This window comes from Nesoenas mayeri (genome assembly GCF_963082525.1).
Source record: "Nesoenas mayeri genome assembly, chromosome: 3".
In the NCBI taxonomy this organism is placed as follows: domain Eukaryota; kingdom Metazoa; phylum Chordata; class Aves; order Columbiformes; family Columbidae; genus Nesoenas; species Nesoenas mayeri.
Window position 1 is genome coordinate 69,743,450 of NC_137544.1, and position 22,998 is coordinate 69,766,447.

Genomic DNA, 22,998 nt, shown 5'->3' on the forward strand with positions numbered 1-22,998 from the left:
ACATAATTTTGTATAGTGACATTGTACTATTCATAAGGTTGTTATTTTAATTCAAACTTTTCAAGAAGCTTTCAATGAGAGTATTTCTTTAGACAAAGAAATCAGAAGTGCACCAGTTTTGTCCACTTGGTAGTAATTTCTGAGGTGTTGGGGGATGTAAAAAATAGTAAAGTTTGTCAATGCCGTTGCTCACTTACAGAATTTTTAAGGGAAAAAGCCAGGTGTGGTTTGTTTTTAATATTCAAATGCTGATGATCTCTGAACAGGTGAATGGAGGAAGTCAATCAAAACCACATGTGAATCTGCATCTGGGAAAGCAAGTCTAGAAGAAATGCAGATAAACGAGTGTAGTAGTTTAGAAAATATTTATCTCCTAATTTAATTTTTCTAAATAATGCTACAAGTACTGTAATTCATAAGAATACAGAACCAAAGTGTCTGCAATAACAAGAATGTAAGTAGTTATCAGAAGAATTTCTTTGCTATACACTACCTAGGTCTGTATTAAGTGGGTTGACTTGGAAGTCAACAGTCTTATCTATCACCTATGGCCTTTTCCATGGAGGTTTGTTTGTCCTGAGGCAGTGTGCTCTGGTGGCAAAGGTGGAGCGGCCTCATGAAACTGTGATCTGCAGGTAGAAGGAAGTGACTGCCCTCTTTTATTTGGGAAGACTGGGACTGAGCTGCTGTGTCCAGTTTCGGACACCTCGCTCAGCCCCTTGCCTTTGGCTGGCTAGCACAAGCGGCATTGTAAGAAACCATAATGGGAATTCAAAACCAAAAATAATTCTCTTTAACCAAGGCTATCATTAATTTTCTTTCTTCAGCAAGCAAGCAGACAATCTGGGGAGGAAAAAATGCAAGGTTAGGCAGCAGACAGATGGATACTGTGGTATATCTTGTTTGTGTACAAAGCCTGGCTCATATTTCATAATAAAGTCAACTGTTATTTTGATGTTTTACTGCTATTTCAACTATGCCTGCAAGCATCATCTTTACAGGAACTGGGATTTAGGGGTGGAAGTAACATTGTTATTCTGCACATGTTTGAGCCACTCAGGTTTTCCATTTGTTCACATCTGTATTTTTATTGAAAATTGATAGGTGCTGTAATTGCAGCCTGCTGAAAGCAAGTAGGTCAGAGTTACACTTTCTGTTCCAGAAGGGCTGCTGGGACTGGAGAGACAGAAATACATCTGGACAGTTTTCCTTCCTGTGTGCCTGTCTGTGTGCTGCAGACACTCATTAGACTCCTCACAACTGCTCCCCAAAATACTTTCATAGCTATTACAGAAAATCAACTGAAGCATCTGTGTTTAAAAGCTCCCTCCTTATTCACTGTCGTCATACTTCTCTTGGCAAAAGATTTTTCTCATAGTGCATTGGCTCAGTTGTGCTAACTCTCAAGGGAAAATTTCTTGGAGTGCACTGATGATGATTTCCTAACAGAGATGATGGAGGAGCTGGTGAGGTGAGAGACCCTGCTTGACATCCTATCCATAAAGAAGCAAGAACAGGCAAGGGATGTGAGAGTTGGGGACTACTGTGGCTGCAGAAGCTGTGAGATGGTGGAGCTCAGGATCCCAAGAGGAAAAGAGCAAAGCAAAAAGGAGGATTGCATCCCTGACCTTTAGGAGACCAGGGAGAATACAGAGATGGTGTTTGATGGTGCAGGGATAGGGTTAGGAAAGCCAAGTCTGGTAGAGATATGAAATGTGACAAAAAGAACTTCTGATGAGTACATCTGCAGCAAAAGGCAGAGTAGGGGGAAAATGTGGGCCCACTGCTGAAGAGGACCTGTCAGCAAAGGACACATGAAAGTCTGAGGCACTGAACCCCTTCTTCATCTCAGTCTTTATGGGCAAGGCTGGGCTGCCCTTTGGGAAGCTCAGGTCACCGAGAACAGAGGGGAGGTGCTGTGGGAGCTGGTTGATGTGGCTGCAAGGCCGCTCCCCATTATCTTCGGTAGGTCATGGGAATCAGAGGAGTCTCTTGAGGACTGGAAGAAAGTAAATGTCACTGATCTTCAAGGAGGATCTGGGTAACCCTTAAATTTCCCTTCTATTGTTTGCATTTAAATCAGGGATGTGGCTTATCAGTAGCACTCACTTATTGTATCTTCTGTTTGTTCTCTTATTTATTAATGCATGAAACTCCAGGTTATGCACTAATCACATACATCAAATACATAGAGGGAAGCACAATTGTCTTCAGTTGCTCATGATAAAAATCATTGTTCAATATGTGAAATGCTATCTCTAGTGAAGAAAAGTGAACGGTTCTGTTACCTGGTTTGACAGGGCCAGGGTTATACTCTTGACTATTCTGGATTATAGTCATATGAACTGTCCATGGGACTTTCACTTCACCTGGCATTGAGAAAGATTACTGTATTTGATCAGATGCTTGCCTATTTCCACATAAAATTCAGGTGAATCATCAGTTGTTACTTTGTGTTTGTTTTTTTTCTCCTAACTCCAGTCTCTTCTAAAACTCCCAAATTATTGGTAAGGGATGCTACACCTTCCTCTTTTTTTAGCACCCCCCATCCACCTCACCCCCATCAACCTCATTTTCCAAAGGCTTAAAATGTAGTCAAAAAGATTTGTGGGGTCAAAAGGAAATCTATCATGTGGAGATAAAGTGTTGCAGCAATGGTGTTACCTGGTTATCTGCTTTTGTTTTATTTACTTATTTCTTGTTTTTAATAACCAGGTCACTTTCTACCTGCTACCAAATGGTAAAAATTTGTTCTCCATTGTTTTGTTCAATATCAAGAAGGGATCTATCCCCAGCAAATAATGTCATTTGAGCTACTTATCCTAAGCTCTCCTTTGATAGTCACGAAATACATATTTCTGTAGTTTCTCCAAGGTAAATATGAGTAACTAGAGGTCAGAACACTACACATTTTTGAAGTGCTTAGCTGACTATATGAAGAGGGTGACTAACAAGAGTATGAATAGTTCATCTATAGATACTGTGTTTCAGAGAAGAAAATGAGATAGGACAGATGATAGTGTCAAAGTTTTGTAGTAGTGTGTTGGTTTTGTTTTTATTTTTATTCCTGTGTATGCTCTTAGCTTTGACTGGCACTTAGGAAACCTATTCAGCTCTTCTGGGTTTATCACTTTTAATAAGCACACTAACATAGAGCATTTTTCAATTCAAAAGATCCCTTTGTGCTGGCTGCAACAGTGTGCTGTGGTGCTGGGATGACTGGGAAAAGGAGCTGAATCAGCCCCACTCCTGGCAACTTCTCTATTGGCATCTCAGAGAGAGGTGCTTGGAAAAGCAGGTGACAAAAACACAACCTTCCCCTTCTGAAGGCAGCTGCATGAATTGTTCCTTCTAATGCATAGATTTAAGTTGCATAGAATGTAATTTTTGCTGGAACATCATGAGTATTTAGATGATGTTAAAGGCAGATGATGATAGACTCCCAAAGACATGTGAGCCAAGGAAGATTTCACCTTTGCTGGCCAGAGGAACAACATTTTGTGAGGAACACAGCATATAGCTGATGATTACTGACAGCATTTTTGCTTATAAGATGGAACAGCTTTCTTCCTGCTAATTTTTTTTTTTTCCACTAAAGAGTTTTGGGGTGTGTGTTGGTGTGTTTTATGGTTGTAGGTTTTTTTTGTGTGTGTGTTTTTTGTTTTGTTTTATACTCCACTGTTATTAATTTACACTGTGGCTGGATTTGTAGGACTAATTTTGTTGCTGCTGTTCTGGGAGCAGAATTCTTAGCCATATGGCACAATGTCTTTATTTCTATGTGACAGACAGAAACCATTATTTGGTTTTGCAGTGGTGCGAATGTTTGCCTCCATGAATGATTTTCTTAGGCTAACTCCATACTACACTGGAGAAAAAAAATACATATAATGCGCAAATTCTCTTCAAAGGGCAGTTTTAGTATTGTAAATGTTTAAGAGAATAATTCTGGTCTTGCATAAATCCAAAGCTTGCCCATTACAGTAATACATTTTTAATTCAGCTGAATTCAGATTTTTTTTCCTTTTTTTTTGTTTTTCAACTGTAGAAATAACAGAAGAGAGGACAGAACTCCTGACCCAGGACACTCAGGAGATAGGAATTGTCATATACACACTGATAGATTAACAGACATCAGCCTGACTAGGTTAGAGATACTGGACCCAGACATTTATTGAGATCTGAACATCTGAAAAGGCTTGTCTTGTTCCAAAACTAAATAATACCACCAGCCTCCAAGAAGAGCTGTTTCATAGTAGAAGTTCCCTTCAAGATGCAGCCCCAATAGTGGAGGAACTTCTGCACTCTGATTTTAATTACATGCATCAATCTTTTATCTTTTCAGAGAAAATGAACTGATCTGATAGTAGTGTTCCAGCTCAAGGGTATTTTTGTAATAAAAATTTAAACAAAGATGCTACCACCCACCCCATCCATTCTGGACTGTGCAAGAGGGCGTATCTCCCAATTAGAGAGTACACAGAAGTGCACTTTGGTCCAAGAGCTCTTTCGTGCAGGAACCCAGTTATTTTTCTGAAAAGTATCACACTGACTTTACTTTGCCTGACAAAATAAGGGGTTGGTTAGTGCTCAGAAGAAAATGTTGTGCAGAGAAGCTAGGGAGGGCTTAGCATTGCATGGTTCACTGAGAACCAGAGGTTGGCAGGCCCTGCCCCAGCCTTCCCCAGCCCCCTCAAGTAAAGCCCCAGGGCAGGGGGTGAGAAGCAGATATCACTCTATTCCCCCTGACAAGAGTCAGAACCTTCATGACAATGCACTGAAGCATGATTTTAATCTGAGAGTACCTTCTTCACAGGTGACAATGTTAAAGAGCTCTGGCACCTGCCACCTTGGTGATCAGGATACCAAATTTCTGAGTTGTAGATTTGAGCACCTTCATAAACTGTTCCCAAAGTTAGGCCCTGGTTATGGTCCAAGTCCTCTTCTGCTGCCTTCAACTCCTCAAACATATAAAAAAAGTAAACATTTTAATCACAAGACAGATTTTGTCATTTAATAGATTCCTTAATCTACCACTCTCCTCCTGTTTGGCACATTGTTGTATCTACAGAACTTAATTTGACTCAATATATTGCTATTTCTATAATTAAATTCCTGTTAACTGCTGAACCACTTAAATGCCATATGAAAAACCCACTTCTTCCCAACAACTTGTTAAGCATCCTTTCACAAACTGAGGGAAAATGTCATTACTTTGATACTTATGTTTTGAATTTGTTAAAGTTTGAAAACAAATATTGATAAACACTAAGCATGAAAATTGTGCCAAATATTGCTATAAGGAAACAGAATTTTGAGGGCTGTGGAATTTTATCCTTGGTCAAGCACAGTAGTTCTAACACTGTCATTAACATAACTTGCATTAGCTTAAAGCAAATACCTAAAATCAGCACATGGTAGGGTTAGGATGTACATATTTCTTGACTGAATACCATCAAAATTCTAAGACTAATTTACAGTTCTAGTATTTGCCAGGGCTTCACACATTATTGCTGTTTTGTAGTGTGTATATATAACATTTTTTAAATAAAAGCAATCTGCTTCTCAGTGATCAAATATATCTGTCATGCAAGTGAGAAGATTCCAGGCTAAATCACTAAAGATGGAAAACTGGAGCAAATATGTACAGATTTATGGGGAGAAAACATAGTTTAATCTCATTTATAGAAATGCAAACGGCACTCCAAAAATGCTAGCACATAGAAATGGATTATCAGAGCACTCCTGTGTTAAAAATCTTCTTCAGAATGAAATTTTCAGCATTTAGCAATGACAAGTGCCATCCTTGAAGATCACAAAACTTGAAAGAACTCCATACTTTTTCTCGTGTTACTGCAATATATTCCTTTTATTTATTATTGTCTCAGAGGAAGAATGTTACAATGTAGTGTTTGAAGCAGCATTTACCTGGTAGCAGAGGACAAAGGATGCATACAAACACAGGCAGAAAAACAACTTTATACATAACCTCATATTCAGAATGAAAATAAAAGCCACCAAATTCACTACTGAGACCTTTTTTTCCTTACATGGGGGGTATTTTTAAGGATTTCTTGCCTACTAGGAATGATGTAGCTTGATAAAAGCAAAGTACTTTGCAGAGAACAGAATATAAAGCTATTTCCAATACTACTCATGAAGATAGGTCTGAGGTAGAAAGGTGGTCATGGCTTTCCTCTTCTGTAAAATGTGGGGTTTTTTTTCCTTCTCAAAATAACTACACTACTTCTTTTAATAGATGGAGCATTTATAAGAGCCAGCATCTTCTATTCCCACCTTGGCAATTTTGCTCCACCCAATCAGGAATAATACTTCGCATTTATAAAGAGCTTTTCAGACACTAACTAAGCAAGCCCTACAAGACCTTTGAGAGGTGAATACTATCATCCCCATTTTACAGATGGGAAAACAGAGGCAGAGTGGTTAAATAATTTGCCAAAGGGTTCAGAAATAGCTGGCACCAGAGCCGACATGAGAATGCGGTCAATGCTGTGTCCAAATCACTCCTTGAGCAGCAGCAGCAGGAGGCCAGGAGTGAGGGCTGTGCCTGCTGGACAGTCTACTTGGCACCACCTCACAACATTAGAAATTCCTGACCCGCTGTCTTAATGTCATCTAGCAGTTTTTGACAGCAGTAGAGAATTTACAACTCTTCCAATACCATTTTGAGATTTTTTTTTCTTTAGTATTAAGTAAGAACAACACAGTTTAGTTTCTCTCCACTACACATGAAATACATTGCATGCAGTTCTACCAATTAAAGGTATGTCCTGAAACTAAAGCAAATGCCCATGCAGCATTGTAAACTCTGTGAAGGCATTAAAATCTCTTATGATTATTTTAAAACTAGAGATCAGCTGATCAGTGACATAACTTTCCTGTAATTATCCCTACTTAAAGTACATAAATAAATGATTTCAAAGATGAGTTGCAAGATTACAATGCCAAATGATAATATCTAAGTGCACTGCAATTTTGAAGAAAATGTTCCATTGCTAATAGTATTGGAAAGGGCTTTCTAATTGTCTCTTCACTTCCAAGAAGCAGATAAAAGAAGTGGATCTCAGGCAAATGAGCTTTACTTCACAGACTGTAAATTCCAAAACTTGAAGCAAGTTTGGCACAGCGGGGAACAGCAAAGCTTTGTCTCTGAACAAAGTTGGGAAAGATTACACTAACTTAGACCTTACAAAAACCAACTTAAGCTATCATCTAAGTCCTCTTTTTAGCTATCATCTTCCAACTCAAGTAAGGCTTAAAAAAATAATCCTCCAAATGGAGTGTTGCCTGGAAATAACTAAAATAAAGTTAAAAATACCATTTTGGTGCATGAGGATGATAGTTATGACTCAAAATTAGAGTTTACCTGGTTTAATGGAGTTAAAATACTGTAGCTTGCACCCAACAGCAGTTATTGTTAACTAGTAACAATAATGCAGATTATGGGAACTTCATATGCCAATTTGGAAAACAATTCAAGAGTAATCTGAAATATCTGTGGTTAGATGGTTAGCATATAAATAATCAGTACAGAATATTAGATGTGTGAGAATATAACTAAGGGTATTTTACAATGTAAAAACAAAGAGCTGAAAGGAATGTATAAATGTAACATTTTGCTCCAAACTCCTTATGCAGTTCTCTTTACGATTATCAAAAAGAACGTATATAAAGCCCCTGCCCCTTTTCCCACGGCTGTATATTTATACAAATCAGTGACAAATACTCCACTGCTCATTAATTTACAGTTGCATAGAAAGGGAAGAAGAAGAAAAAAAACCAAAACAATACTATAAAAACATCTTCGTCTTTGGGTATTCAGTGTTTTGCTATTTCAAGTAGAACACGCAGTCAGAGGGAACAGCATGTTCCAGGGTCCCATGCAGCTTCCGATGAAGTGGAACTCACGACCGGTGGTTTGTAGAAAAGGGCTGTACTGCACGTCAGGAAGCACTAGTCACCATCCAAATGAACACTTCACATCGCCTGTCAGGATGAGAAATAACTACATCAGTACGACATTAACACGCACAGAAAGGTCTGGATATTCTCAGTTCAGTTAAGGAGAATGACGTCATTTTACAAAAACCCTCTGTCTTAAAACTTTAGACGTATTGGCCCAAGACTCAGCAAATCACTGAGGCATGTAGTTAAGAGAAACCTAATTTTACTATACTACAGTGTTTAAAATTCTTGTTGAGTAAGACCCAGAGGATGGTAGTCTACAGAGCAGTAAATATATAATAACTTATAGGCTCTCCATGTTCTGCACTCATAGGAAAAAGAGGTTTAGGCAGACTACCGTCCTGTCTGAAGCCTAAGTGGTAAAAATGGAGAGTACACAGAGTCTGGACTTGGACTCAGCCTCTTCAAATGTGAAGTTGATTTCCAGGCACCTGTTTCAGGATTCAGATCCCTCAACAGACAAGTGTGCCTTCTCTAATGATTCGGGAAGGGTAGGTTTGCAGTGATACCATTTGGGAATAATCCTGTTATTTAAAAAAAATGAAATGCTTTTTCAGGAAGATTAGTATTATTCACCAATAACACTGAAAGCTATCTCTGTGCCTGCTTAGAGAAAGGATTTCTGAAAAATGCTAGTTTAATTCCTTGATTTAACTTATCAAGAGACTGAAACACAAACTCTGAGTTGATTGCAGGGCATGATTCACCCCATTCTTTTTAGAAATTCCTGTTTGGGAGGCTGATCCTACTATCCCAGATATTACTATTCGAGAAAGTGTTCACAGAGCAATATTTCTGAATTTGTATATATTCATTTTGGGAAGGTATGACCTTTCAAACTGTGGATTAATGGACAAGGTAAAGCAATTTGGAGGACTAAATAGACTCCCTACCACTTAATTCTTCTGAAGTCTCACACAGCAACTTGTGTTAGTCTTTAAAACTCATTTAATAATCAAACTTTCAAAGAACTCTGCAATCACACAAGATTATGTCATTCCTTATTTGTCATACATGGGCTCCAATATCAACCTAAAACTATAGCAAGTGTTTTTCATATTTCTGTTACTTATAACAGAAAATTAACTCATCATTCATACCAGTTCAATTTTGAAAAACAAGTATCTAAATACTGGATTGTCTTCAAGATTTTTGTGAACTCTGAAAGCAGACAAATTTCTGCTTCAAGTTTGTAAAGCAGCTACCTTCTGGGAGAAGGAAGCTCCATGTAATGCCTAAAATGCTGTGTGGCTGCTCATCCTTGTGCCTTGGTGCCCATAGCTCCTCAAACCGAAGCAATGGGCAACAAGGGACAAGGACATCTGGATATTTTTGCAAAAAACAGCTTTGATCTTGTAGGGCTGATGTTGGCTTGAAACTAAGTGGCCTTGATAGATTTGAGCTGATTGTATCTGGTCAGCATCACAGAACTGTATACTGTAGTACCTTTGGTAATTCCTGAACTAGCAGGAATTCTCTATTAACTGGGATACTGCAGAATCTACTAGCCTTCTTGTTACACGGGTCTATCTTCCAAACAGACCTCTAGGGAAAAAAATATAGAAAAAAACTCCAGCCACTTTGCTTTAATGGAACTTTTCCACTTGCTTTACTTTATTTCCTATAACTATGCAAGTATGTAAACATGCCTCATACCTGTGGTCTGCCAGTGAAACTTGCTGCAAATAGAAAAGAACAGAAGTTAGAAATCGAGATGATTCTGTATCTTGGCGGTTTAAGAACAAAGCCAATGTCAAGAAAATAAGTAATAACAAAGAACTGAAAGACTTCTACCTTAAAAATATTAAACATTTAACTTGGAAGTGTGTTGTTATAGTCTATGCATAACTTTTTTCATAAATTTACTTTTCTTGTAACAGATTTATTGCATTAAGAATATACAGATGATATGATTTTTCCTGTTTCACTTATTACTAACCCTATAGACCTATGAGTACTGTATTATTATGCTGTGTGTTCAAAACACCCCGTTCTGGAACTTACTTGGATGCAAAGGCAGGAATGCTGCACAGTGATGCACAACTTATCTGTTTCTGAGGACCAACTTCATAAACAGGGATGGAAAAGAAGCTTTATATCCATCATTAAAGGATGTGGACAGCAAATTAAACCCAAACCCACCACTAAGAGCAGTGCTGGCTTGTGTTTTCTACTGATTTGTATGAATACACACCATTAAGTTGTGCTGAGTAGCTCCACTAGCTGTCGATTTCAAGAATAGATGCTCCTTAGAATAAAATCTTTGACTTGCAAAGTGATGGGCTCTGAACTATTGAACTCACTGAAAATCTCAAGGGACAACCAAAACAAAACATGTTTTGCTACATCCTAATTTGCTTCTCAAAATGTGCAAAGTGCATCTTCTGTGATGCAGTTCTCCACAGCCAAACTATGTATGTACAAGAGATAGAAGTGGTATTTTGACAGGGTCCACACTGAGTTTACAAAATTGGACAGAATGGACTTCAGTCTTATTGCTTCCAGAAGGATTAGAACAGAAACACCTCCTTCTCACTTATGCCTTTTAAAATTGACCATTATCATTACATTTCATTTGAAAGAACTGTTGAAAGTTTCAGAATATAGCAAAGTTTCCACTACTGTTTTCTTAAGGGAAAAGAGCTGAAGGTTAAGATATAAGTGTATTTTTTAAAAAATACATTGAATAACAAAGTTGCTGCTTCACCCTCCTGCCAAAAACAACAATCTGCATGAAATACTGCTGGGACCAGAGAGAGGGCAAGCTCCTCACTCCTGCAGGTACAGTGGAACTATGGAAGGAACAGGATCTATGGAAATGTATGTCAGCTGATATAAACCACACATATAAAAGTAATTGGTTTACCTTTTGATCTCCCTTTAATAGACACTGAATAAAATATCAGCTTTCAATGCATTTAAGCAGGGAAATGTGTTAAGCGCTGTGTTAACAGTTATTGCATCTGGTCAATTAGTTTAATAACTGGTTCAATAATTAGTTCAGGCAGCCAAGACTGGGCTATGGTCCCCTCCTGTTACCTAAGGCCTTTTTCTCAAGTCTTATTAGAGAAACATAATTCAGAATTTCTGAATCTATGTTCACTTAAGTTCTACATAGAATTTACATCAGCAGCAAATTCTAGCTCTCCTTTCCCGTATGTGACCACAAACGAAAATTCCACATGGAGCTATAGTCTTTTCTTATAGTGAATGACTTCCACTGAAAACATGAGACTATTTATTTCCTTTCACAAATAGTGTCTACTGAGGAACTTTGAAGAACAAAATTGTGTAGCTTGCATATCTTGACAAGAAATCTTATCAGAGGGAAGATTGTTCTCCTAGTCAATAACATAAGAGTGACTTTTTTTCTTCAAAAGACCTCCTCAAATTTGGTATTATTTTCAGACACATCATTTATTACACTTACAGCAGCAAGCTGGAAATGTGCTGTTGATTTGCTCCATAACATCTGTTAGATCTGTGTTGGTATCATGAGGTGGAACTAACAAGTCATCTGCAAATATGGCAACAAAAAAGAGCAATGGATTTAGTAAGGAGAGGAAAAAAAAAGAGAGAGAAAAAAAAATCAACATTCTGAAAAGCATTCTCATCCAACCTTCCAGTTAAATATGCCTTTATATTTCAAAGAAAACCACTACCTGAAGCCTTTGTAACTTAATGTGTAGGAACTGTCATTGATAATTGCCAGCTTTGAGAGAGGAGGTGAAAGTTATATTATTGATTTGCAGCAGAACTCATTTCTCTTTTATTAAAGCTTAACCATTGCACCCAAGATTTAAGCTAGAAGAAATTGCCAACAAGGAGCTGTATATAGGAATTTATAGTCAAAATAAATAAAAGGTTTACAAGATGAGGGAATTATACGAGGTAGCTGCTCAGTTAATATTCTGTTCCATTTTCAGATGATTTGTCATGTAGCTTCCAGAGCGAATACAACATTCTTTAAAAAAAAAAAAAAAAAATTATCTTTTCAATGGCCTTTATTCAATGTGCACCAGCAGTTCCACTAGTGTTAAAATCCTCTTTGCTATTTTTTTTTTTAATGCTGTATAAAATTAGGCAAGGGAATGGTTAGGGAATACAACTGGCTCTGTTCCTGGTAGTGCTATTAGACAGCATCTCTCATAAATCTACCATTGCATTAAATCAGACTCAAAGGCATTCCATGTTTTTCTAGATAACATGAAAGCAAACCCACATGTCAGTGCTGAATGAAAACTTTTCGGTATGCAAGGGAATACTTTTCCTATTTTCACAGAAATAATTTTTAATCTATAGCACAAAGGCTTGAAAACAAAATCAGGGAGGAAATTGCATTTAAGATAATTTGAGAAAAATATGTTATTTTTTCCCTTAATTTTGAACATTCAATGGTCTGTGGTTATTTCTGCTAATTCCCAGTGGAATTAATGAGTTCTGCTTTTGCATAATCTACAATAATCTTTCAATAGAGAAATCCCCTCAAGTGCAGAGGTTATACCCTTAAATGCTTATTAATTCCTGAAGATGTGAAAACTTTGAAGGGTGGGGTCATCAAAGTGCCAGGATAAGCAGAGGATACACAAGAATTTTTAAAGCAGCCATCAGGAAGCTTCTATTATGTCTTATGTATATTTGATTACTTGGGTGAGAATGTGTGTTCTATGACAAACAGCTCTTGGCTCTTTCAGTGCAATGAAATCTGGTTCACCCTTCAGTGGCAATGTATTTGCCCAGTAAATTCACCTGTTTAAAATGGATGTGACCACGGAATCCATTGACAGAAATCTGTAAGTCAGAGTCACAGGGATTCTTGTGATACTGCAGCTGTTTGCAAGCATGGGGAAAGCAACAGCTGCAGTGAGTCCTGCTCTCAAGAGCATCGCAAAGACCAGTTCCCTTTTATTTAGAAATCTTTTCAGAAAGATGCCAAACCTATTCAGTAGTCACCTCTAGACCCACGCAGCACATTATCTGATCAAAACACTTACCTGTCTGATGAAACTGTAAGCTTGTCTCTTGCTCGAGTGGGTAGCCGAGGGCAGAGTGCTGGGACGAAGCACAGGAGGAGGTGCCATTAACCCGGGAATCTGACTCAGGCTACATTAAAGATAATAATACCCAAATTTAGATAAATTGAATCTACAGAATTTAGTTGTGAGCTTGTATGCAGTCACCCCGCTCATTTCCTTTTTTATGTCCTCTTTGTTGTTTGCTCTCCAAACTATTTAAAGTTGGCTTAGGTCTATACAACTGTTTTTCCCGTTTTTCTTCTTTCTTTTAAGAAATAATTTGAGAAAGAAAGTAGTAATACAGTATTTGAACTCCAGAACTGATTGTTCTGAAAAAGCAGAAGCACCTGAAATAGTATTTACATCTAAAGCAACTATAGAATCTTAGCTGAAATGGTTCCCCCAATCATTTATCTTTTTGATTGCAAATCATCAGATTACTTCCAAACAGCTTAAAGAGCAGATTATTTAAGTAAATCTATCTAAAGCAGATACTGAATTAACAAAAACATTGTTATTTTTAAGATATTTTTGAAACTGAGCAAGTACCTAAAACACCTATGAGACTCGATGCAAAAAATATTCAATATGACAGTTCATTTGTACACAAGTTTGCTCCTTTGTAGCTCACAGCCTTAAGTCCAACATTCTATTTTTTTTTTTTGAGAGAGAGACAATTTCCAGTTTAAAAGAAAAATCTTCAACAAAATTGAAGATTGTTGAACAAAGGAAAATACATTTTCTTCCATACACAGTGGTGAGAAATAGAAGGAAATGTTCCCTTGAGCACTCAGCAAATCTCTTTTTCTCCTCCAAATCTCATCTCTCAGCATGACAAAACCAACTTCCAGCTTTGACTAAAAGAATAAATCAAGATATATTGCTCTGCATTTAGAAGACAAAGAAAAATGGATATGTTTTCAGGCCAGCCAAGTATTTTACCATCAAGACACTCCTACGAACAGCGAATGCTTATCGAGTAGCAAAGTCATTTGCTATTCAGTATCAGGCTTCAACCCAGCTATAGGGTCTAGGTAAAATAAGTGGTGATTTTAAATTGGCCAAGCCAGTTAAGCAGATGAAGAGTGGGGTGTGGAGCAGAAAGAGAAGGGTTCTGGTAGTGACATAAATGCCTCACCATAATAACCAGATACTGAAAAATGTTAGATGCAAAATAGTTGAGGATATAGCTGAACATATTCACATGATTAACAGTTTTACTGGGAAAGAACTTGAGAAAAAAACTCTAGAAAATCATGTTCTACTTGACCCCAGCACCTACAAAATCTGATCACCTCCATCATCAGTCCTCTTCAGGCATCATGAAGTTAGTGCATTCTTATTCAAAACAACCCAGCTGACAACCCTTAAGCCAGAAACTATAAGAAAATAGCCCTAAATGTTATTATATGCTGTTATACCATATGCTTACTATACTATGCTGCTTCTTCCTGAACAAATAAAAGCAGAGAGACCAAGCACGCCTCTGGGGGGATGAGGGAGAACCTTCTAACTCCAGTTTCTGGGAGTTTTCAAATTTTTTCATAGGCAAAGTCACATAAAGATATGAAGGGATGGATAAGTTCTTCTCCAGAAAACTCTGAAATTGAGATATTTTTCTGTGTGACAGCAGTTTTTAAAGTATTTCAAGGGAGATATTTATTTTAATAATTTTTTATGTATAGTGCTTTATTTCAATGTGTCTTCTACTGGTGTCTTTTCCAAAGAAGAGCCTGAAGTGTTCTGTGGATTAATGGACAGATAAGACATACCTGTTCTTCCCTTGACTTCTGTTGCTTTTGGTAAAAACCAAAGCAAAACACCTTCCCCCACCCCAAACCTCTGAATCACAGAAAGCCTCAAAAAAGCCGGTTCCCTTTACACATCCATTATGGATGTTTCTTCTTGTTCCAGACTTTGTCTCCCAGCCATAAAAGGAACAGTCTCTTCTGCTCTCTTGATAACGCTCCTATGCTTCCAGTGAAGAGGGAACTGTAGTCCCTGTTTACTGTCTTAAACTCTGATCATATATCCATTGACAGATGGTTTTAGCTCCCATTAACTTCAATATCAAATACAACGTGAAACCTCTATTCAGTAGCTCGACAAGCAGAGAAAAATCTAAACAGACTTTGAATGCCCTTCATAATAGATCTCACTTCTACTTTACGCATGCAGAATCTAAAAGGGCTGAAGAAAGAAAAGTGAAAATGGAGATTTTTTTTTTTTTTTTTCTGTATAATTAACATGTTAGTATCAAAGTTGTCACATGCCAGTCCTGTTTCACCTTCCTCTTTGACACTATAATGTCAGGCAGACAAATATTACAACATTGTGTGACAGCTATGAATCCTTTGGGCTTGCTGAAGTAAAAATAGTCTGGTAACCTTGGAATTGTGACCTGAAGTTTGCAAATGTACAGTGAGCATGCATGTGCATTTCTGCTAAAGGTGCTTTCTAAAGAACATCTTAGAATGCTCTTATATAGATTAAACAGTTACTAAAGGAAAGCATCTAAGTTTCAATAATTTTCTATCTAAATATCTGTCTATAGATAGACTCATTCCAAATCTTTTAGAGAAAAAAAAAATAGTCCTAGTATTTTAGATTCAGTGGCAAATTATTAATGCAAACAACAGTCAGGAGTCTGTGCGGAAAGGAGAAATGCAGAGACTTGTTGTTGACAGAAGAGAGAAACGGAGGTGGCATAAAATGCCAGTTACAGCCAAGAAGTGTCTTTACGACAGTTATGTCATTTAATACCAGTAATAAGTTCTACAAGAATTACATGGTTGTTATATATTTTGACATTTGGACTTATGAGAATCTTCCATACAAATCATCCATCTTGTTAATGGAAAAGTTATTCCTTATAACCACTAACAACAACAACAACAAAAAATTGGATGGACAATAAAAGCAGAAGAAACAAATAAATATACTTAGATGCTCAATTGGCTTCTGATAAAGTCCTTCCCCAAGCAGTGAAAGAGGTGAAGACTTTCACAGACTGTGAATGGTGAACACATGAGAGAAAACCAGACATGCTGAAGAGTGGTCATTTTTTCAGAAAGTTAAGGGGGCAGTAATGGGATTCAATGCTGCTTCATAATTGTATTACTGTCAAAATAAAGAAGTTCCAGAGAACATATACTAAAAATTTGAATTATTTATAATTTCTGAATCCTCTTCAGCATCCTTGCAGATAGTTAGCAAAAAATGTGCTTAGTGGTAGGTCAAAAACATCCTAGTAGATAAAGTAAGGATGCATTTAGAAAGGCATGCTGAAAAGTCACAGATATATTATAAAAGCAATAATGCAGACCTTCTCATATAATTTATTTCATACCAGCCCCTCTACTAACAGACAGAAGAGAAACAGGGACAGCTTAGGGAAAGGCACCTAGAAGAATCAGAAGCACAGCATGACTCCCACACATCAGGAAGATTTCAGACAGGAAGGATAAGAACAACAGTATATAGTAAATGAGGTGTATATGATCAGAAATATGGAAAAAGTTCAACTCTGTTCTACCTTTCCCTATCAGAAAATAGAAGCTGCAGGATTCCCAGAAAAATCCAAAGGCGGCACTTATAAGAAGAAACTACTGCTCCTTACCCCCGCCCACCATAGCACAACTGTGTATATCCTAAAGGTCTTACTAAGAATGTTATAAGGATATTGAAAAGATTACGAAATTATAAGATTATCCATAGCTACATGAGAAAAAAAAGGAAGTTTTAAAGGGTAAACATGTTCCTACTTTATGTACTGAGCTGAAAGTGACTATGGGTTTTGCAGATTTTAAAGCCTTCTCTGAAACACCTAGTATTGGCCACAGTTCTAAAGATAATTACTTCATGAATGATTGCTAACAGTTGCATCAGTTGTTATCTTCCCTTTTAAATATTTAAGCTACTCAAATACTGATTAAAGATGCTAGAATGACAGTAACAACAACAAAAATACTCTGCTGGAGGAGCAGAGAAGCCACTGGAACAGATGCATCTTAATGCTATTTAGCCAAAACTGCTGAGAGAAATGACAAAGTGAGCCAGTGAAGCAAACAAACAAAAAATAGTCCTTATCACTGTGATGAAAGTATCATCTACAGCAGGAACTTAGTACCATTTTGATAGCTGGTATATGCAGTCTGTTTCTTGGCTTAGTTAAATCCTCTGCTATGTACAGCCAGGCACCTGACTCACGCAAGGCAGGAATCATTTGCTTCACTGTACTCTGACCCAAGTGGCATGATTAGTCAACAGAAAACATTCAAACATTCATACAAATTTCTCCTAATCATTCAAGTTTCCACACGATATAGTACAAAGTGAGATCTCTAACAATGCCTTGTATATGTTGCTGTTGTTATTTTTATAATCTAGATGTGCTTATGCTGATTTCTAACATTCAACATTTCTTCCCCCAGCAAAGAGACCCTACAGTCTCTAGCTGACATTTACTAAAAGGCTCTTGCCTTCAGCATTACTTATGCACAGACCATTTTGCTGTAGCTTATTGGTCTAAATATGCTACTCAAGAGGAACTGTGTTTTTAATGGAATGAATTGCTCCTTTGCATTTTAGATGTATCTTTGGCCATCTGTCTTTGGCATGCTAAAAAAGCTTTCAGTGACTGTGGCAACAAATAAGCGAATTATTTAGGGAAAGACTGGAAAACTGAAGTTAAATACAGGGTGCGACTGGCACCACTACTTGGAACAGAATATATATTTTCTTCCCCTGCTTTTTAATGAATGAAAAACTATTGCACTTGTTTGTTCTATTCTTAATGTTTCATAGGTTACCATGATCACTCCAGCACTCGTCATCATCTTGTGCTCGTTTGACTTTCACCATGGCTTACTCTAGAGGGCAGAAAAAAACTCTCTTTATGCTAGAAATGACTGAGTGCAACAGACCAAATTAGCATGGTGAAAATATCTGCAGCAAAATTCCAGTGCCCTCGTTCCACCAAGAAATCTGTCACAGAGAAACAACATGGTAGAAAGACATCAGTGTACATCTAGTACATCTACCTGCTCAAGTAGCTGCCGTAGCCGATGAAGCTGAGACTCCAGCTGTTTATTATGATCTTCCAATATTTGCATCCTTGCTTCCAGGCGACCTTTATGTTGCCTCAGGAGTTTAGCTTCAGCAATGAGCTCAGCATCTTCAGAAGCATGTTGAGGTGACACAACGGAGTCAGGAGGTGATGCAAGAGGGTTTATTCCTCTCCGAAGATGTTGCTCCTTTAGTTGCTCATACTCTATCTGCAGACTCCTGGTATATTGAAAAGAGGAGGAGAATGATGACTTCATCAAGCAAATTATGATAAAAAGACTTCCTTAGATCAAATGATGTTATTGTCACCTCCAACTAAGGACACAAGTAGCTCGTACAAAGACAATGTCTTGACTTGTGGTTCATGGGAAAAAAATGTAGCAAAAAATAGAGGTGAAACTAATGCATTTTCTCACAGACATAATCTCTTCTACCTAACAGAGCCAGGCTATGCACAACATATGCCTTCATATTTTATTGCTAAAATTATGTGTCCCTAGGTCCGTGGCTACTCATTTTCAAGAGCCACACATTGTACATGCATGGTTCAAACAATGAAATGACAATTCAGACACCAGGTAGGATGATTATGAGACCTTTGTTCTTCCTCAAGGTCGGCAATGATGCGCTCCAACTCTCCTCGCTCTTCCTTTTCCACTGACTTGAGTATCTGAGCAGGACTCTGTGGCTGACTCACAGGTGACTCTCCTCCCAGCGTCTGGCAGTACTGCTGGATAAGGGCGTGCTCGTCCTCTCTAGAGCAATAAAGCACCACAGATAAAGACAGAGCAATAAAACATTTATTATGTGAGCAAACATCTTTGTCAAACTGAGGGATTTTGTTGGTTTATTTATGAAAAAGGATTACAAGAACAAGAAATAAGCCTAAAAAACTATATGGCAAAAAAACCATATAAACATAAAATGCACAAGAAAAAGAAGATTGATCTGTAGTAGCATAAAAGACCAGTTTACTTTAATGTATGCATAAAGAACAAACGCTACTGATGGTTTGAAAAGAAATAGTGAAAGCAAGAACATTTTGATGTACACATGTGACACCCTGAAACTCTTCAAGGGTAGCAAATCTCCTCTTTACAGATTCAGGGATTAAAAAAAACCACAAACCACTATAACACTGTCTTCCTCCTCCTGACTCACGTAGAAATTACCTTCTTTTAAGGATATATAGAAGTCCTGACACTTTCAATTATGCTATAGTGTCCAAATGAGTTTATTTTTGTATAGGTGTGCCCTTTCTTCCCCCATTACTGTCTTTTCTCTATAAGTAAAGTCAGATAGTAAGTGAAGGATACCATATCCTAAAAAGTTTTCTTGCTTGCTTACACGAGAGGGATAAATCAACAACAGAAAAATATATACTAATGTTTTCAGGGAGAAATTGCTGCAGAAGTATAAATGCTGAAGAAACCTCTGCTTAAACTTTGCTTGACTACAAAACGGAGACTCTGTACCTTATGATACTGTGAAGTATTGTTTACCCTGAGATCTACAGTTAAAGCATGGTTAGCAATAGAGAGAAAAACACATGAGCAGTATATACACACGTATTTGGATATCGTTTAGAAAAGAGACTTTTTAATATTAAAAGTATTTATTGTGTTGTTGGAAAGAAGTAGCTACAAATTCTGCTACTAACAGACTGTGGTCTGACATAATGAAAAGTATCCTTAAGGACTGCTTTTGAAAGCATATACTAAAAACGGGAAGTTTATTACATGCAAAGTATTTCTTTTACAAGTAAAAGTGTAATGGAGCTTTTCAAAAGACTTTTTAAAATTTCCTGTCAGTCACTTTAACATTCTTCATCATAAAAGATTCAAATGAACAGTCTTATTTGAATGAAGAATAAGGCTAGTTATTTAGAAATGTATACCCTGGAAGAAACAGAAGATATTTCTGTAGTGATGAATAATCTATAAATAAATGTATATACAAGTAAAACACATCAGGTGTTTCACAGGCCAGGTACATGGATTGGGGTTTTTCTCAGAAATAAACTCAAGTTCTTGGGGTAACGAGAGCAAATGTGTGTGACAAGAACAAATAAGAGTTGTAAGCATACTGTTTGTGAAATGGAAACCCCAATTTTATCCTGCTGAACCAAGATTTTTTTTGGTAGCTCACTACATTGATACCTATTTAAAAGCAGCACACTCATATTAAGAGCAAGACAAAATAACCACAGGCTTAATAAATACTGATTCCCAATGTCTCTTTCTTAGGAAAGTACTTCTATCATGCAGTGAATTTGTTTCTTTGCAGTACTGCTGAAGACAAACTTTTTACTCAAGACTAATCCTATGGTAGAACAACACTGAACTATTGCTTCTCAAGGATAACTGTCTACCCAAAGTTATCATATGGTCTTCCACTTCCTAACTTGTCATTGAGATCTGAAAATCTAGACTACTACAATCAAACAAATGTGCATCAAGTAACACTATAACTAAAAAAATCAAACCCAAACCAAAACAAATTATAGACTGTGATGGTTCTATCCGATTTAAAAGTTCATGGCATTCCATTCCATTTAAGGTCATTTATGATATAAAGGTTTAAAACCACCATGTTTGAAGACATCCTTCCATAGAGCTCTGGTTGCATATCACTTTCCTTCATCCTATCTTTTGTTATTAACTACTGGTTAACAAGTCAAATTTTAAAGGAAATAATGTACATTCATGATTTTTTAACTGGCTTGACTGTAGTCAGTACTATATTCACAAGAAATGCTAATATGTATCTTTGCATGCAATGAATTAATGTAATGAATTTTTAGTTAAATACAGCAATGTAATTTAATATAATTGAGGTTGTATGTGGGTTTAAGTCCCTCAAAAATATAGGGGATATCTGACAGTGTTAGCTGAAAAAGAAACAGAACAGTGCTCCTTTTTTTCCTTACCTACAGGAAAAAAGCCTCTACCTGTTTTCTCCACTACTTGAGAGATCTCATGGAATCTCATCATCACTTGCTTTGACATTTTGCATTAGTTTAGTTAAAACCAAAACAAAGGCTAGTGCATTTTTTAACCATCCTGATATAAAAAACCCATCCCATATTATGAAATTTTTGCCAAAGTGATGTAACCCCTTTTGGGGCTTCAGACCCCCTGGTACATAGCGGGACTTCTACAGCCCTGCAAAATGGGCGAAGTCCACTTCCTGCAACCCAAACAGCTGCACCAAGCTGGGAAGTGCTCATGATGCAATTGTCACATCTTCAGCAAGAGCAGAAATGGAGTGTTAAAAAAGACTGGAGAGAGAATGGGGTTTCAAAACCACTGTTTACATATTAATTTAGATGATAGAGTGCAATGACACATACAGAATTCTTTTGTGCAAGAGTGTTATGTTCCCAGGAAAAGTTAACTTGACCAAGTACTTTAGTCTGGTTATTTTAATTAGTCATCATAAAGTTGCCACCTACATTTTTAAGATGATGAATTAGTTTATAAACAACTATGTAGGTAATCTGAAATTTTGTTGTTGTTGTTATTTTGGTTTTTGTTTGTTTGTTTTGTTGTTGTTTTATTTTTTGTTGTTTGTTTGTTTTAATAGGGCTCTGTAAACTGGGTTTATTATATTTACTTATATTTATTAAATCTGAGATTCTGTCAAGATTTCACATTAGGTGTAACCTCAGTTTTTAATGAAACATATAAACCCGTTAAAGAACAAGTTTATACAGTAAATGCTTCAATACTTTTGACTGTATTTTGATCCAGTAGGTGAGATCAACACAGCTAAATACAAATAACTTTGTATTTTGGACTCACAGTTATTCAGTTCAGAGAAAAATTTCATTTCTACACTCTCCCACTGGTTCAGAGCCTCAAAAACTGTGCAGGGCAGACTGAATTTTGACTGGTCTGTTTTAGGCATCACACCCTTCAACTGACAGCAGGCTTTTTCAACATGCCTGATAAAAGAAGTCTTCTGAAGAATGATATGTTTACCATATATTCCACCTTTGGTCTATCTTGCAGAATTACTTGTTAAAAAACCAGAACCTTGAATCTGCACCAACAAACCTCATGGCTGTAGTTCAGACAGATTCCTTAGCAGCACAGGAGTCTCAGAGCAGGGCTTCACAATGACCTACAACATGAGGGAGTGACACGTGCTCTGTGTCGCATAAACACTTTGTGAGAATCCAGGACTCTCTTCTGCTGAATTGGTTGGAGATGGCAATTGCCAACCAAAATAAAAGCATAACCTCAAAATAAATTCCTCATCCTTTCTTGGTGGTCATCCTCCTGAAGACTCTGCACACTTTGAGAAAAGTCTAGAAGCACACAAAGCCCTTCGACAGCAGACTCCAGTTCCTTCTCGGCATTTCACCATAGCAGAAATCAGTAAACATGACATCCCAGGAGGTCAGACTTGAAAGCAGTACATCTCAAAGGAAAAGAACATCCCAACAAGGAAACCCAGGGAAAATGGCCTTTGAAATAGCCTATTCTCTTTGTGGATACATATTTTCAAGAGGTCTGTTCCTAAACATGCATTATGCATGGAGGAAGCAAGAGGCAAATAACACTGCATATGACTTCCCTTGCATCAAAACTAAGCTGTGGAAATAAAAATACAGGTTTCCTGACAGTCACTTTTCATCAGTACGTTATTTTATCTGATTAAGAAAACTGATTGCTAAATTAGATTTTAGATAGTAAGAGGTGGATATTTGTCATCCTCCCTCATCAATAATTTTAATGTTTTCCTGTGGCCCTCATACCAAGCACCATGCATTCTAGTCAAAATGAAGTGCAGGTTGACCTACTGATGCTATGAGAAATATTACAATAAGGTTCAAGAGGGTACTCCAAAACACTCTTTATCTTTCAGTTTATTTGTTCATCTCCTAATTTTATCACCAGGTGAAAATAATTTCTCATTGTGACAA

General features: G+C 37.2%; 1 protein-coding gene across 1 annotated transcript in view; it reads right to left on the reverse strand.

Moving 5' to 3' along the window:
• Positions 1-4,790: 4,790 nt before the first annotated feature.
• Positions 4,791-22,998, reverse strand: part of UTRN (utrophin) — a gene marked incomplete at its 3' end in the record, with an annotated part of 368,119 nt that continues 349,911 nt past the window's right edge. Inside the window, exons 71-77 of the mRNA XM_080341440.1 lie at positions 18,665-18,823; positions 18,044-18,287; positions 12,981-13,089; positions 11,417-11,503; positions 9,643-9,665; positions 9,433-9,531; positions 4,791-4,961 (exon numbers count right to left, since the gene is read on the reverse strand). Coding sequence (XP_080197566.1) covers positions 4,791-4,961; positions 9,433-9,531; positions 9,643-9,665; positions 11,417-11,503; positions 12,981-13,089; positions 18,044-18,287; positions 18,665-18,823 — 892 coding nt within the window. The remainder of the gene's footprint in view (positions 4,962-9,432; positions 9,532-9,642; positions 9,666-11,416; positions 11,504-12,980; positions 13,090-18,043; positions 18,288-18,664; positions 18,824-22,998) is intronic.